Genomic DNA, 15,889 nt, shown 5'->3' with positions numbered 1-15,889 from the left:
AGAGAGAAGAGACTGGAGTTGTTTTGGTTTGGGAAAGTGGATGGCCAGCTACAGCTAGAGAGAGAAGAGACTGGAGTTATTTTGGTTTGGGAAAGTGGATGGCTAGCTACAGCTAGAGAGAGAAGAGACTGGAGTTGTTTTGGTTTGGGTAAGTGGATGGCTACCTACAGCTAGAGAGAGAAGAGACTGGAGTTGTTTTGGTTTGGGAAAGTGGATGGCCAGCTACAGCTAGAGAGAGAAGAGACTGGAGTTGTTTTGGTTTGGGAAAGTGGATGGCCAGCTACAGCTAGAGAGAGAAGAGACTGGAGTTGTTTTGGTTTGGGAAAGTGGATGGCTAGCTACAGCTAGAGAGAGAAGAGACTGGAGTTGTTTTGGTTTGGGAAAGTGGATGGCTAGCTACAGCTAGAGAGAGAAGAGACTGGAGTTGTTTTGGTTTGGGAAAGTGGATGGCTAGGTACAGCTAGAGAGAGAAGAGACTGGAGTTGTTTTGGTTTGGGAAAGTGGATGGCCAGCTACAGCTAGAGAGAGAAGAGACTGGAGTTGTTTTGGTTTGGGAAAGTGGATGGCCAGCTACAGCTAGAGAGAGAAGAGACTGGAGTTATTTTGGTTTGGGAAAGTGGATGGCTAGCTACAGCTAGAGAGAGAAGAGACTGGAGTTGTTTTGGTTTGGGAAAGTGGATGGCTAGCTACAGCTAGAGAGAGAAGAGACTGGAGTTGTTTTGGTTTGGGAAAGTGGATGGCCAGCTACAGCTAGAGAGAGAAGAGACTGGAGTTGTTTTGGTTTGGGAAAGTGGATGGCCAGCTACAGCTAGAGAGAGAAGAGACTGGAGTTGTTTTGGTTTGGGAAAGTGGATGGCTAGCTACAGCTAGAGAGAGAAGAGACTGGAGTTGTTTTGGTTTGGGAAAGTGGATGGCCAGCTACAGCTAGAGAGAGAAGTCTGTTTTAAGAGTTAATTTGATGCATGGTGTTGTGCACACACAACACACACAACACACACACACCTGAATCTGACTTCCCTTTCAGATAGTCTCTCTGTTTCCATGTACACAAGGTTTGGTTCTGGGTGTTGAGATTCAGAGATTCAGAGGAAAGAAAGTAAAGCATTCTCTCTCTACCCCCCCCCCCCTTTCCCCTTTCTCTCTCTAGCTCTCTCTCTCCCTCTACCCCCTCTCTTTCTAACCCCTCTCTCTCTTTCTCGCTCTTTCTTTACCCCCTCTCTTTCTCTATCTCTATCTCTCTACCCCCTCTCTATCTCTCTCTACCCCCCCCTATCTCTCTCTAGCTCTCTTTCTCTCTGTCTCTGCCTCTGCATGACATTGTAGGAGATTGTGTACCATTGTGCAACCCACACAATACTAGTCCGATGATATAATATACATGGAACCCCCACCACCTCTTTCTCAGAAACCCATTCTTATACTGACGCTGAAGAGAGCAGAGAACTGGTGGTTTGTGCCAGTGGGTTACGTGTTATTGTGTGTTAATCATTGACATCGGTACAGTGTGTATGCAGACCTGTAGGCCCATTCCACTGTGTCCCTAGGTGGAATGTGTTTATTGAGTTCACACTGCCTGTCCCCACTAGTCTGTCTGTCTGTCCGACTCCAACCTTAGCTGTCATGCAACTCAGGACAGGAGGGACATTTCGAGCATTTCCTTGCACTTCTTGTATAATTACATTACAGACTTCGAAAACGTGCATATTTAGTTTGGGCTATCCTGACTTTGAAATGATACAGAGATGCACACCAAACCGTTCTTTAACTTTTAGATGTGTGTTTCGTTAGATACTACTGCACTGTTGGCGCTAGGAACACAAGCATTTCACTACAGACAAGCATTTCGCTAAGCTTACAATAACAACCGCTAACTGTGTGTCCATGCGATCAATAGCATTTGATTTGATTTGACCCACCTCATTTCATAGAACACAGTTGGTGATCGATCTCCAAACTGGCATTTGATTTCTCACACTCCTTTACTCTCACTCGTTTCCTATCCTCTATTCTCACTCGTTTCCTATCCTCTATTCTCACTCGTTTCCTATCCTCTATTCTCACTCGTTTCCTATCCTCTATTCTCACTCGTTTCCTATCCTCTATTCTCACTCGTTTCCTATCCTCTATTCTCACTCGTTTCCTATCCTCTATTCTCACTCGTTTCCTATCCTCTATTCTCACTCGTTTCCTATCCTCTATTCTCACTCGTTTCCTATCCTCTATTCTCACTCGTTCTTATTTTTTGGCGCTTTGTACACTACGTCTCTTTTGTACGCGACAGCGGTACACTACACGACCAAAAAGTCTGTGGACACTTGCTCGTCGAACACCTCATCCACTTATTTGAAGGGGTGTCGGCGTACTTTTGTGTGTACAGCGCATGTTGAATCAAAGGTGTTTTTAATCTGACATACTTTAGTTTCAGTCACCCCAGGGCTAGTTTCACTTTTGGAAGGAGACAAATGAAACTAATTGCAACAAGGCATTCCAATAGACATGGAAATTCCAGTTAGACATAGAAATACTACCAACGAGTGAACAACAATACACCTGTTGTTTTCTATGGCAACAGAGACAAATCAAAAAGTGTGTGGAGACTGAGGCATTTCCTGCTGAAGTAGGCTAATTCAGGTGGCCACGTTGACCGTGTCACTCACTCCCTGGTGTACACTGTGTTGTTTTGCTAAGTTGCTGTGTTGACGCAGGTTTCAGTCGCTTGCGTGCTAAAGACGGCGCCTCGTGACTCATAGCCCTTGTTTCTGTGGCCAGGCCTGTGTGTGTGTGTGTGTGTGTGTGTGTTGATGGGGCCAATTGTGTCTCTGTCTCGCCTCGCACAGTTGTCACCATACACTCCACACACGCACACACACACACATACATTCTCACAGAGGGTGTGTCGTCCTCGCTGACAGAAAACAAATACAGCCTGACTGTCTGTTCCAGAGAACTGACATTTCATATCTGAAAGGAAATCATCTCCCTCTGTCTGCCAGTCTTTTATCTCTCTCCTTCTTTCTTTACATCTCCATTTCTCTCTCTCTGTCTCTCTCTCTCTCTCTGTCTCTCTGTCTCTGTCTCTCTCTCTCTCTCTTTCTCTCTGTCTCTCTCTCTGTCTCTCTCTCTTTCTCTGTCTCTCTCTCTCTCTCTCTCTCTCTCTCTCTCTGTCTATCTCTCTCCCTCTATCTCTCCCTCTCTCTCTCTCTCTCTCTCCCTCTCTCTCTCTCTCTCTCTCTCTCTCCCTCTCTCTCTCTCTCCCTCTCTCTCTCTCTCTCTCTCCCTCTCTCTCTCTCTCCCTCTCTCTCTCTCTCTCTCTCTCTCTCTCTCTCTCTCTCTCTCCCTCTCTCTCTCCCTCTCTATCTCTCTCCCTCTCTCTCCTTTCTCTCTATTATCATACAGTACATTGTGTGCAGTGATGTTGTGGTAAAAAAGTTGATGGGTAAACTCTTATCGCCAGTGGCGGTGAGTAAAGCAACACACCCTATACTTTCAATGTGTAAACTGTCAAGCAAAAGAAACAAGTGTGGAAACTGTGTTTACTTATGTCTGCCCTCCACTACACCACTGATGGCGTGGGCTGTGTATCTCACCACAAAGCCAGTTTCACATGGGACGACTGTCTCTCTCTTCTTGTTTTTCTCTCCGTTCCGCTGTTTTTGAGGACGGTGCGGTCGGCCCATCAGATCTCTTCTTCTCTTCTTTCTCGTTAATGTAAACATGTGTGCCTGGGCAGGGGCTGAGGACCAGAGGGTGACAGAGAGAGAGACTGATGAGGAGGGGAGGGCTGTGTTCTGTGTTGTGTTCTGTGTCTGCTAGCCCCCAGGCTGGGACTGGATCTCTTCATTCTTGTCCCACTTCCCCTCTCTCTCCTTTTCTCTCTCCTTTAGACCCCTCTCTCTTTCTCTCTCTCCCCTTTTTCCCTCTCTCTCTCTGTCCCCTCTCCCTCCCCCCTTCAGTCTGTCTGTCTGGTTGCCAGATGTGGAACCATTCACCATGTTTGGCAACCCCAAAATTGCACCAACCCACCATGGCGATACGATACAGGCGATCCAGCTCAGGCCCACTTACACCACAAGTAGAGTAGGCTAACACCGTGGGGGCATTTAGAACTACTTAGGTTAAACGTTTTCGGCTTTTAAATGAAGCTTTTAAGAGGGTTTTTTTCTTCGGAGTGTGTCGTAATGTCATGACCCATATCTGGTAAACAGCTTAGTATCAATTTAAAGGGAATGAAGCTTCCATTTTTGTCACCAGATGAATCGGGGGTTGTGTTTTGAATCGGTCAGAATCAGAAACAAAGAGGATGGTGGATTATATTTTCCATAGCCAGTCAGACTGTGTTCCCTCCTGTACTGGACATTTAGCTCATGTCTTTCTCCTCCTCTCTTATCCTTTGAACAATGTGGACGTCTCTCTCGGTCTCTGTTCTGAAGTCAAAACAAGCGTGTCCGGCACGGCAGGGCGGGTTTTTCTCCTTCAGGCCAAACATGACGAACCGAGTTAGCCTGGCGAGCGAGGGGAAACATCGCAGCAGTGCTTCTGCTGACCCCTGACCTTTACTAGAAGGAACAGGCTTGGTCCAGCGCCAGGCGCAGGCGGGCTGCTCATTCCTCCGCATCCACGGGTCGGTGTGTGTATTTATGGGCTGCTGTCATTCAAAAAGACATAACGTAAAGCAAGCAAAGCAAAGTGAGAGGATCTACCAGCACGGTAGGGTTAAGTAGAACTGATTAGAATGTGAACACAGTGTTCTGAAGGAAGGGAGTTGGGTTAGGGTAGTGGGTTATGTTAAGTAGAACTGATTAGAATGTGAACACAGTGTTCTGAAGGAAGGGAGTTGGGTTAGGGTAGTGGGTTATGTTAAGTAGAACTGATTAGAATGTGGACACAGTGTTCTGAAGGAAGGGAGTTGGGTTAGGGTAGTGGGTTATGTTAAGTAGAACTGATTAGAATGTGGACACAGTGTTCTGAAGGAAGGGAGTTGGGTTAGGGTAGTGGGTTATGTTAAGTAGAACTGATTAGAATGTGGACACAGTGTTCTGAAGGAAGGGAGTTGGGTTGGGTAGTGGGTTATGTTAAGTAGAGCTGATTAGAATGTGAACACAGTGTTCTGAAGGAAGGGAGTTGGGTTAGGGTAGTGGGTTATGTTAAGTAGAACTGATTAGAATGTGGACACAGTGTTCTGAAGGAAGGGAGTTGGGTTAGGGTAGTGGGTTATGTTAAGTAGAACTGATTAGAATGTGAACACAGTGTTCTGAAGGAAGGGAGTTGGGTTAGGGTAGTGGGTTATGTTAAGTAGAACTGATTAGAATGTGAACACAGTGTTCTGAAGGAAGGGAGTTGGGTTAGGGTAGTGGGTTATGTTAAGTAGAACTGATTAGAATGTGAACACAGTGTTCTGAAGGAAGGGAGTTGGGTTAGGGTAGTGGGTTATGTTAAGTAGAACTGATTAGAATGTGGACACAGTGTTCTGAAGGAAGGGAGTTGGGTTAGGGTAGTGGGTTATGTTAAGTAGAGCTGATTAGAATGTGAACACAGTGTTCTGAAGGAAGGGAGTTGGGTTAGGGTAGTGGGTTATGTTAAGTAGAACTGATTAGAATGTGAACACAGTGTTCTGAAGGAAGGGAGTTGGGTTAGGGTAGTGGGTTATGTTAAGTAGAACTGATTAGAATGTGAACACAGTGTTCTGAAGGAAGGGAGTTGGGTTAGGGTAGTGGGTTATGTTAAGTAGAACTGATTAGCATGTGGACACAGTGTTCTGAAGGAAGGGAGTTGGGTTAGGGTAGTGGGTTATGTTAAGTAGAACTGATTAGAATGTGAACACAGTGTTCTGAAGGAAGGGAGTTGGGTTAGGTAGTGGGTTATGTTAAGTAGAACTGATTAGAATGTGAACACAGTGTTCTGAAGGAAGGGAGTTGGGTTAGGGTAGTGGGTTATGTTAAGTAGAACTGATTAGAATGTGGACACAGTGTTCTGAAGGAAGGGAGTTGGGTTAGGGTAGTGGGTTATGTTAAGTAGAACTGATTAGAATGTGAACACAGTGTTCTGAAGGAAGGGAGTTGGGTTAGGGTAGTGGGTTATGTTAAGTAGAACTGATTAGAATGTGGACACAGTGTTCTGAAGGAAGGGAGTTGGGTTAGGGTAGTGGGTTATGTTAAGTAGAACTGATTAGAATGTGGACACAGTGTTCTGAAGGAAGGGAGTTGGGGATCGCTTTTCCCAGTGAGTGCTTTGTGTTTGGCATTAAGCCTTTGCTTTGTGTTTGGCATTAAGCCTTTAAGTGTGTGTGTGTGTGTGTGTGTGTGTGTGTGTACGTACGTAAGTACGTAGCAGCAAGGATCTGTCAGGGAGGGACACACACACACACACACACACACACACACACACACACACACACACACACACACACACACACACACACACACACACACACACACACACACACACACACACACACACACACACACACACACACACACACACACACACACACACACACACACACAGCGAGGTTTCTGGAGCGAGGTGACCAGGCATGAGAACAACTGGTTCCTAGCCTCTGACATGCAAGGTTTGGGTCAGAAAGAGAGGGAGGGAAAGTCAAATCTAATAATCATCTACTTTTTAAAATGGGGGGTCTAAAATGAAACATTTATTGAAGAATGACATGACGGCAAACTCCATCCATCATCTCATCCTAAAATACTGATGTTTCTCTCCCCCTCCGAGCTAGGTCTGTGTTTACCTGGTATGAGGTGTCCAAACAGAATCTCTCTCTGTTTCACTGCTGTTGTGATAGTGATAAACAGAACCTGGTTTCAGTCCAGATCACTTAGGACAGTTAGGATACTAAAGACCAGGTCTCTGTGCAGGTGTGGATCTGGAACTGACTCCAGGTAAATAAACAGTGGTAAATCTCCAGAGGAGGGGAATTGGGGACTATGGAGGGGCTACGCCTTGTTTTTTGTTTTTTCATAGAGCCAAGATGGTCGCCCATTGGCTCGGGTTACGCTCGGATGATGTGTTCGCCGAGCCCTGCCTAGTGCAGCTGAGCACACTGAGCGTATTTTTCCAGCCAGAGGAGAAAGTAGTCTTCCACCACCACCACCAGATCGGACCCCAGCCACGGCCCTCGGCCTCCTTCCTGCCCGCTTCCTCTGGCCTCCCCTGGCCTGGGTCCAGCTGCTTCATGTGGGCTGGGGAGTGGGGAGAGTGGGGCAGGTTGGGGGTGGTGGGGTGGAGGCCCCCACCCCTGATCCTCCTCTGAAGACACTTGTTCTCCTGTGGGGTGGAGGGTGAGGAGGGTGTGTTGGTGTTGGCAGCCAGGGTGGGTAACGTATTAGGGGGGGGAGACGAGGGGGGGTAGGTGCCCCCTTGGGAGAAATAGGAATGAAAGCGCTGGAGCACTTTCACACGGCCCTCGTTTTCAGCTCAATTCCTGTCTGCACCTGCAAGATGTTTTTGCTCGACTATTTTTATAGAAATGTTGTACGTTTTTCTGAAGACCACAATGATTAAACACACTGAAGCGAAAGATGCCATTCTAATTGAGGTTAGGGGGGAATAACGATGTTTGATGTTGGGGAGAGAAGATGGCTGCTAGTCTAACGGTTCACCTTCTGTCGTCTGGGTCTTACTGACCTCCTAATGGAGTGGGCTGGGAGGAAGAGGGTCTCTCTTCCTATAAAACACAGGCAATGCCCTGCCGTGAAATATAAACAACTAGCTTGGGATAAGTACAAGGACCCCCCGTGTGTGTGTGTGTGTGTGTGTGTGTGTGTGTGTGTGTGTGTGTGTGTGTGTGTGTGTGTGTGTGTGTGTGTGTGTGTGTGTGTGTGTGTGTGTGTGTGTGTGTGTGTGTGTGTGTGTGTGTGTGTGTGTGTGTGTGTGTTTGCAAGCGTTCATGTGTGTGAGTGTGTGTTTGCTTGTGTGTGTGTGTGTGTGCATGTACATGCAGCTGTGTGTGCGTGTTCACAACAGACCCAGGTGTGCTGGGCTCCTCAGCCAGAGAGCTAGCAGCCTGTCTGTGATTAGACTGATTGTAATGGAGGGATGACCTGAGGACATACTGGAGGCAGTCTGCAGTTAGAACCAGTTCACATGGAGAGAAGCCTGGAGCTGGAGGAGAGGAAGGAAGCCTAGCTAGGACAAAGAAAGGCTTCATGCATTATCCTAGAAAACATAAGGCATTTTATTTATTTTTTATTTCACCTTTGTTTAGCCAGGGAGGCCAGTTGAGAACAACTTCTCATTTACAACTGCGACCTGGCCAAGATAAAGCAAAGCAGTGCAACACAAACAACACAGAGTTACACATGGAATAAACAAACGTACAGTCAATAACAAAGTAGAAAAGTCTATATACAAGTCTATATATTTTAAGGCCCCTTTTTGGACAAAATGGGATAAAAGTAGCTATGAAAAGAGTTACACAAACTAACTATCAGAGTAGTATATAATAGGAGTGGAGGATCTGATCCCACTAGGACATAACCTGACTATAGGAGTAGTATATAATAGGAGTGGAGGATCTGATCCCACTAGGACATAACCTGACTATAGGAGTAGTATATAATAGGAGTGGAGGATCTGATCCCACTAGTACATAACCTGACTATAGGAGTAGTATATAATAGGAGTGGAGGATCTGATCCCACTAGGACATAACCTGACTATAGGAGTAGTATATAATAGGAGTGGAGGATCTGATCCCACTAGGACATAACCTGACTATAGGAGTAGTATAGGATAGGAGTGGAGGATCTGATCCCACTAGGACATAACCTGACTATAGGAGTAGTATATAATAGGAGTGGAGGATCTGATCCCACTAGGACATAACCTGACTATAGGAGTAGTATATAATAGGAGTGGAGGATCTGATCCCACTAGTACATAACCTGACTATAGGAGTAGTATATAATAGGAGTGGAGGATCTGATCCCACTAGGACATAACCTGACTATAGGAGTAGTATATAATAGGAGTGGAGGATCTGATCCCACTAGGACATAACCTGACTATAGGAGTAGTATAGGATAGGAGTGGAGGATCTGATCCCACTAGGACATAACCTGACTATAGGAGTAGTATAGGATAGGAGTGGAGGATCTGATCCCACTAGGACATAACCTGACTATAGGAGTAGTATATAATAGGAGTGGAGGATCTGATCCCACTAGGACATAACCTGACTATAGGAGTAGTATAGGATAGGAGTGGTGGATCTGATCCCACTAGGACATAACCTGACTATAGGAGTAGTATATAATAGGAGTGGAGGATCTGATCCCACTAGGACATAACCTGACTATAGGAGTAGTATATAATAGCAGTGGAGGATCTGATCCCACTAGGACATAACCTGACTATAGGAGTAGTAGAGGATAGGAGTGGTGGATCTGATCCCACTAGGACATAACCTGACTATAGGAGTAGTATATAATAGGAGTGGAGGATCTGATCCCACTAGGACATAACCTGACTATAGGAGTAGTATATAATAGGAGTGGAGGATCTGATCCCACTAGGACATAACCTGACTATAGGAGTAGTATAGGATAGGAGTGGAGGATCTGATCCCACTAGGACATAACCTGACTATAGGAGTAGTATATAATAGGAGTGGAGGATCTGATCCCACTAGGACATAACCTGACTATAGGAGTAGTATAGGATAGGAGTGGTGGATCTGATCCCACTAGGACATAACCTGACTATAGGAGTAGTATATAATAGGAGTGGAGGATCTGATCCCACTAGGACATAACCTGACTATAGGAGTAGTATATAATAGCAGTGGAGGATCTGATCCCACTAGGACATAACCTGACTATAGGAGTAGTATAGGATAGGAGTGGTGGATCTGATCCCACTAGGACATAACCTGACTATAGGAGTAGTATATAATAGGAGTGGAGGATCTGATCCCACTAGGACATAACCTGACTATAGGAGTAGTATATAATAGGAGTGGAGGATCTGATCCCACTAGGACATAACCTGACTATAGGAGTAGTATAGGATAGGAGTGGTGGATCTGATCCCACTAGGACATAACCTGACTATAGGAGTAGTATATAATAGGAGTGGAGGATCTGATCCCACTAGGACATAACCTGACTATAGGAGTAGTATAGGATAGGAGTGGAGGATCTGATCCCACTAGGACATAACCAGTGTTGAGTCAATAACAGTAGGTTTATATCAATTTGCATCATGCAGAAACCTCATGCAACTGGTTTCTGCTCTCTTCTGCTGCAGTAACACGCCACTCTATTGGACACAGCCCATATCCAGTGTAGCGTCAAGTACTTTTACATTTATTAATTCTGCCACACATCACTCAAACGACTGTCATCAAATTATCGAGTGCTTTTCTGTGTTGACTGGTGTGTCTGTGGTTAGGTGGTCATTTTGGGGCGTTGGCATCTGGGGCCCCTTGAGTCAATGGTTTTCTCTCTGAAGGTCGTACACTGCAGTACAATATACACACAGAGCGGCCATTTTGGTTCTAAAGATGCCTTGGCCGTGTGACGTGCTCTTTGGTTTTGGGGGCGGTCGATTCACGTTACGACGTCTTTCTGAGAACACCTGTGTGGGTTTTTCTTGGCCAGCGTTGCCATGAGTCTGGCAGGAGGAGATATAACCTGGAGAGAGTAGAGGAGACAGTAAAGGCATAGGCCCTGTGATATTTAGGTCAGTGTGTCAGGCTGTCAGGCCCTGGATATGTGTAGCCCATGTCATGACCGGTTTGGGACCGACACTCTAATAGCAAACCAACCTGCAAATACACTGGACATAGATTAGGCCAAGTCATTTGTAAGCTTACGACCGTAACATACATCAAGGTACGATCTGTACTTAACTGTTGATTAAAACATGCATATGCCATTTCCTGGTTGCAAAAATTCTCTAGGTTCGCCTAATTTCAGTTTATGTGACAAAACAAGCTAGTATAGTGTAGAGAATCATTGTACCATCTAAACCGCTGTGAAATATATTTTCTATAACCAAAAATATTGTATTTCCAGCTGTTTGAAGCTGCTGTACAAAACCAAAAGGGAAGCATAGAAATAGTGCACATTGAACAAATTTACCGCTTCTTAGACTTGCTTTCAATGAGAATGACAGATTTATAACCCACATTTCTAAGTGAATTTTGTCGGGCGCCAAAAAAGTTAAATTTTGCAGCTTTAACTGTTGATTAAAACATGCATCAAGATAATATCTCTCCTTAACTGTTGATTAAAACATGCATCAAGATAATATCTCCTTAAATGTTGATTAAAACATGCATCAAGATATTATCTCTCCTTGAATGTTGATTAAAACATGCATCAAGATAATATCTCTCCTTAAATGTTTATTAAAACATGCATCAAGATATTATCTCTCCTTAAATGTTGATTAAAACATGCATCAAGATAATATCTCTCCTTAAATGTTGATTAAAACATGCATCAAGATATTATCTCTCCTTTACTGTTGATTAAAACATGCATCAAGATAATATCTCTCCTTTACTGTTTATTAAAACATGCATCAAGATATTATCTCTCCTTAAATGTTGATTAAAACATGCATCAAGATAATATCTCTCCTTAAATGTTGATTAAAACATGCATCAAGATATTATCTCTCCTTTACTGTTGATTAAAACATGCATCAAGATAATATCTCTCCTTTACTGTTGATTAAAACATGCATCAAGATAATATCTCTCCTTAAATGTTGATTTCATGTTTTATGGTGGTGGAGTATCATCTCTAGCATATTGCCCGAGCCTCGTTCATTCATCTCTCCATCCCTCCATCATCTCTTCATCCCTGGCTGGTCATAAATGGTCAGCTTGTATTCCTGCACCACCTCTCCTCCTCTCCTCCTCTCCTCCTCTCCTCCCCCCATTGTGAGACCAAGGCCCACACATTATTGATGTTTGATTAACCTTTTCAATTTGCAGTTTACAATTAATTTTGGGTGCTTGTTAGCTCAACCGTTTGCTCACGAGTTGACGTAAAAGGCCCCGGACTGCATCCCAAAATGGCACCCTATTCCCTAGATAGTGCACTACTTTTTCAGAGCCCATTGTGCACTATGTAGGGAATAGGGTGCCGATTGGGACGTTACCCATCTCTTTGGCTCTCCTGCTACCAGAGGCAGCGCTCAACACAAGCATATTGTCCCCTCTCTCTCTCTCTCTCTCTCTCTCTCTCTCTCTCTCTCTCTCTCTCTCTCTCTCTCTCTCTCTCTCTCTCTCTCTCTCTCTCTCTCTCTCTCTCTCTCTCTCTCTCTCTCTCTCTCTCTCTCTCTCTCTCTCTCTCTCTCTCTCTCTCTCTCTGTACAATGACATAATGTGACAGAAAGCACACTCACACACTGCGACTGTCGGGGCTTATGCAACCTGCATGGCTGTGTTGTTTGGACAGGCCATTAAACCTGCAGAAGGAGAGTGTGTGTGTGTGTGTGTGTGTGTGTGTGTGTGTGTGTGTGTGTGTGTGTGTGTGTGTGTGTGTGTGTGTGTGTGACCTGCGCTCGACCCTCGCCGCTCTCTCAACACACTCCATCCACAAGCTTGAGTGTGTGGGAGCGTGTGTGTGGGGATGTATGGAGAATAGAAAGTGTGTGTGTGTGTGTGTGTGTGTGTGTGTGTGTGTGTGTGTGTGTGTGTGTGTGTGTGTGTGTGTGTGTGTGTGTGTGTGTGTGTGTGTGTGTGTGTGTGTGTGTGTGTGTGTGTGATAAGAGCAGTTGGGGAAGCTAGGTGTTATAGAGTGTAGGACGTTCACCGTACAACGTAGAGAAAAACAGGGCAATTCAAGAGGGTGCTACAAAAGGAATGTCAAACACTAGATTTCTTTGCCCTATGTCATTATACATTACATAGAATGAATCATTAGATTGTTCTCTACAATATTAAAACATTAATATACTTGTTCTTGACAGTGTTGATGAAGTAAGAGCGTTAATTTGCTGGGACAGTTGCTAGTTTAGACTGCGCCGCTCTTGGTTGTAGCTCTTCCATATTTGGTGTTGTGGGGCGGTACCATTTGTAGGTGTTGCCGCTGGTTGGACCAATCAAAATCAACTTGATATCCTTGGCTTTCATTGTCTATATTGGCGATCAATCTATGTTGACAGAGGACGTTTCTATGGCAATTTAAAGGGAAATACTCTTTGTAAATAAATATATATTTAGTCCCTATTTAGTTTTGTATTCAGCGGATTTCATGTAGAAAAAGCCCATGTTTTCACTCACGAACCTGCAGCCACTAGTTAGCTTGTCAGTTGACGATCGACGTTAGCGCCGGTCTGCCCTGGAGCAGCGCCACAGAGTTCTATGGAGCAGTGACCACTTGTTGATCATGCCTGTGATGACATTCCCTTCACCGTAAACATGCTACATTCTCAGAGTGAATCGTCTGTAACGTTGGAACCACATATGGTAGAGACATGGGGTTTGGACTATTGTTTTTCTGCCGGAATGAACATATTTGTATAAAACTTGAATGAATTCATTATTTTATGGGTGAACACCCTATAGAGTGCTGACGGAATATGAGACTCTGCCCTTTGTCATGCGTATAGGAAGGGTTTGCATTGCAAATGCGCTAGGGTGACATTTCTCCACCCCCGGATTTGACAGTGGTTGCAACCAGGATGTGTATGCTCCCAGCATGTTTCACTTTGACATGACCCCCCCCCCCCTCCCTCCACCACACCCCACCCGATAAGCATTGTGGTTGAGTTCCAGACGAAAGTATGACATGAAAACCAACAGAACGGTCACGTGATTAGGATCGCTCTCTAGCGAACCTCTGCCATCTACTCTCCTTCCCCATCTCCTCTCAGTCTCTGCGTGTATTTGTACTCCTTTGTGTTTCTACCACACAGATGACTTCAAAAGGATCTCTCTAGTTCACCTGTGTTGACCCTGCAGTGTAGGAGCCTTTCCTGTACGTGTTGCTGACTCAACTCACTCCCTCACCACTCTCCACCTCTGGTTGTTTGTGTTACAGACGTGCCAAACTACGGCTGTACCTTGAGCAGCTGAAGGAGCTGGTTCCTTTGGGTCCGGACAGCACTAGACACACCACACTGAGCCTGCTGAAAAGAGCCAAGATGCACATCAAGGTACCACGACCACACAGAGCCACAACCAGAATTCTAGAATTGCCGTATCAGGGACATCAGTGTAGAAGTACAATTACTAGAATGAACAAAATATAATGTCACCATGATCTTTTGAAAGATCATTCTATAGTTTGTAATTCTACGGGCCACAGACATAATCTTATACTGTAATTCCAGAACAACGGAAACTGAAAGTTCTTGAACGTCAAATCACAAAACCACAGGCCTTTGAAAGGGTGTACTGTAATCATAATAAGTCATAATTATGCCACTGGGCCCAGTCGGACTCCAGAGGTGAATAAATGATTGCATCGGAGCTTTTCCTTTTCTTTTTAAAGGACCCCAGAGAGTTACCCACTGACAGACAGACAGACAGGAAGTAGGTCAGGAATGTCTCCCTGTCCTCAGGAAGTACCTCCTGATCCTACCTCAGAGGCTCAGAGCTCAGTTGCTGTTTCCTCAGAGAGTCTCCCTGCACCGCCAGGCACTTACTCTCTCTCTCTACATCTTTCTTTTTAAGTCTCTCTGTCTCTCTCTGTTTCTCGCTCTCCTAAAATAAGAAAACATACTCTAATCTTTCAATCAGAGCCGTTAAGCCCTAAAAGAATGGCTAGCGTGCAAAAAGTTGCATTCCCATTCCCCAGACCAGGGAAGAAAAAAAAAACTTGCTCGTTACAAATGATAAGTCAACAAAGAGAAACTTTTAGAACATCGAAAAAAATCTGGAGTCAGATGGGGATGATTTTTAGATATGCGGTCGAACGTTATAATTGGATTTGGGGTTGGCTTTGGGTCAACCACCTCTACAGTTCATTACTTGTTGCAGCTCATGTACACCAAGTGACAACCCACTGGGCAAAAACAGATTGAATCAACGCTGTTTCAATGTCCTTTCAACCAAAAAATGGTGATGACATTGAATCAGCGTGGAAAACTGACTGGATTTGAAAAAAGTAATCAACCTAAGGGAATTTAGTCTTTTTCACCCAACTTTTAACCTTAATGCAATGACATGGGAACATTTTTGTTGATTTCACATTAGTTGACAACTCAACCAAATGTTAACCAAAACTAGATGTTGAAATGGCGGTGGGAAGCTTAATACAGTCGGTAAACAGGACCGCAGAAGGACCGTTACAAAGGGAAGTGGATACTCTTTTTTGAACTGCTACGAAACCGCAAGCGCCAAAACATTGTTTACTTCCTGCATTAAAGGTACAATCTGAAATTACAGCGGACTGAGTCTTAAAGAATAGAACTTCATCGATAAATTTGGGATCGGTTACATTTCTCTAACCAGGTCCCTCAACTTTATATCAAACCAAGTGGCAGGGCTGTACTTTAGTTGCAAAAACGAATTCCAGCTTGTGGCTTTACCGTTGCGATGCAGTAGACTTCAGATGGTTACAGTCTAGTTCTCCACAGCTGTTGCACGGACCTTGTTGGGTGAGAGCGTGTGGTCGGTGGAAAAACCCTCTTTTAACTCTTCACATCCTGTTTACGATACATAGGCCTGTCCTCTGGTGTACTGGTGCTGTAATATCTACGGTTTTAGTTTGGTTGGTAGGAATCTCTAAAAGCACGGGATTACAGCGCTCGGTTCGTTTTCTTGTTCTTCCCCTGTTTAAAAATCCCTTGGTTGGAATTGTGTCACAATCTGGGTAGTGTGTGAGTAATATCTGCCGTTGGGTCAGCTGAAGTCATGTTGTTGCTATGGTTTCACTTCCTTATTATAATCACTAATGTGAGAACATGCACGTGT

General features: G+C 44.7%; 1 protein-coding gene across 2 annotated transcripts in view; it reads left to right on the top strand.

Annotated features, from left to right (window-relative positions):
* Positions 1–15,889, top strand: part of mxd4 (MAX dimerization protein 4) — a 44,015-nt gene that overhangs the window by 17,516 nt on the left and 10,610 nt on the right. For both annotated transcript variants that reach the window (XM_071407759.1, XM_071407758.1), the window contains one exon: positions 14,013–14,127. In XM_071407759.1, coding sequence (XP_071263860.1) covers positions 14,013–14,127 — 115 coding nt within the window. The remainder of the gene's footprint in view (positions 1–14,012; positions 14,128–15,889) is intronic.

The sequence above is a fragment of the Salvelinus alpinus genome, chromosome 6 (assembly GCF_045679555.1).
Source record: "Salvelinus alpinus chromosome 6, SLU_Salpinus.1, whole genome shotgun sequence".
Lineage (NCBI taxonomy): Eukaryota > Metazoa > Chordata > Actinopteri > Salmoniformes > Salmonidae > Salvelinus > Salvelinus alpinus.
Note: the sequence above shows the minus strand (reverse complement) of the source record. Positions and strands in the feature narration are given on the sequence as shown.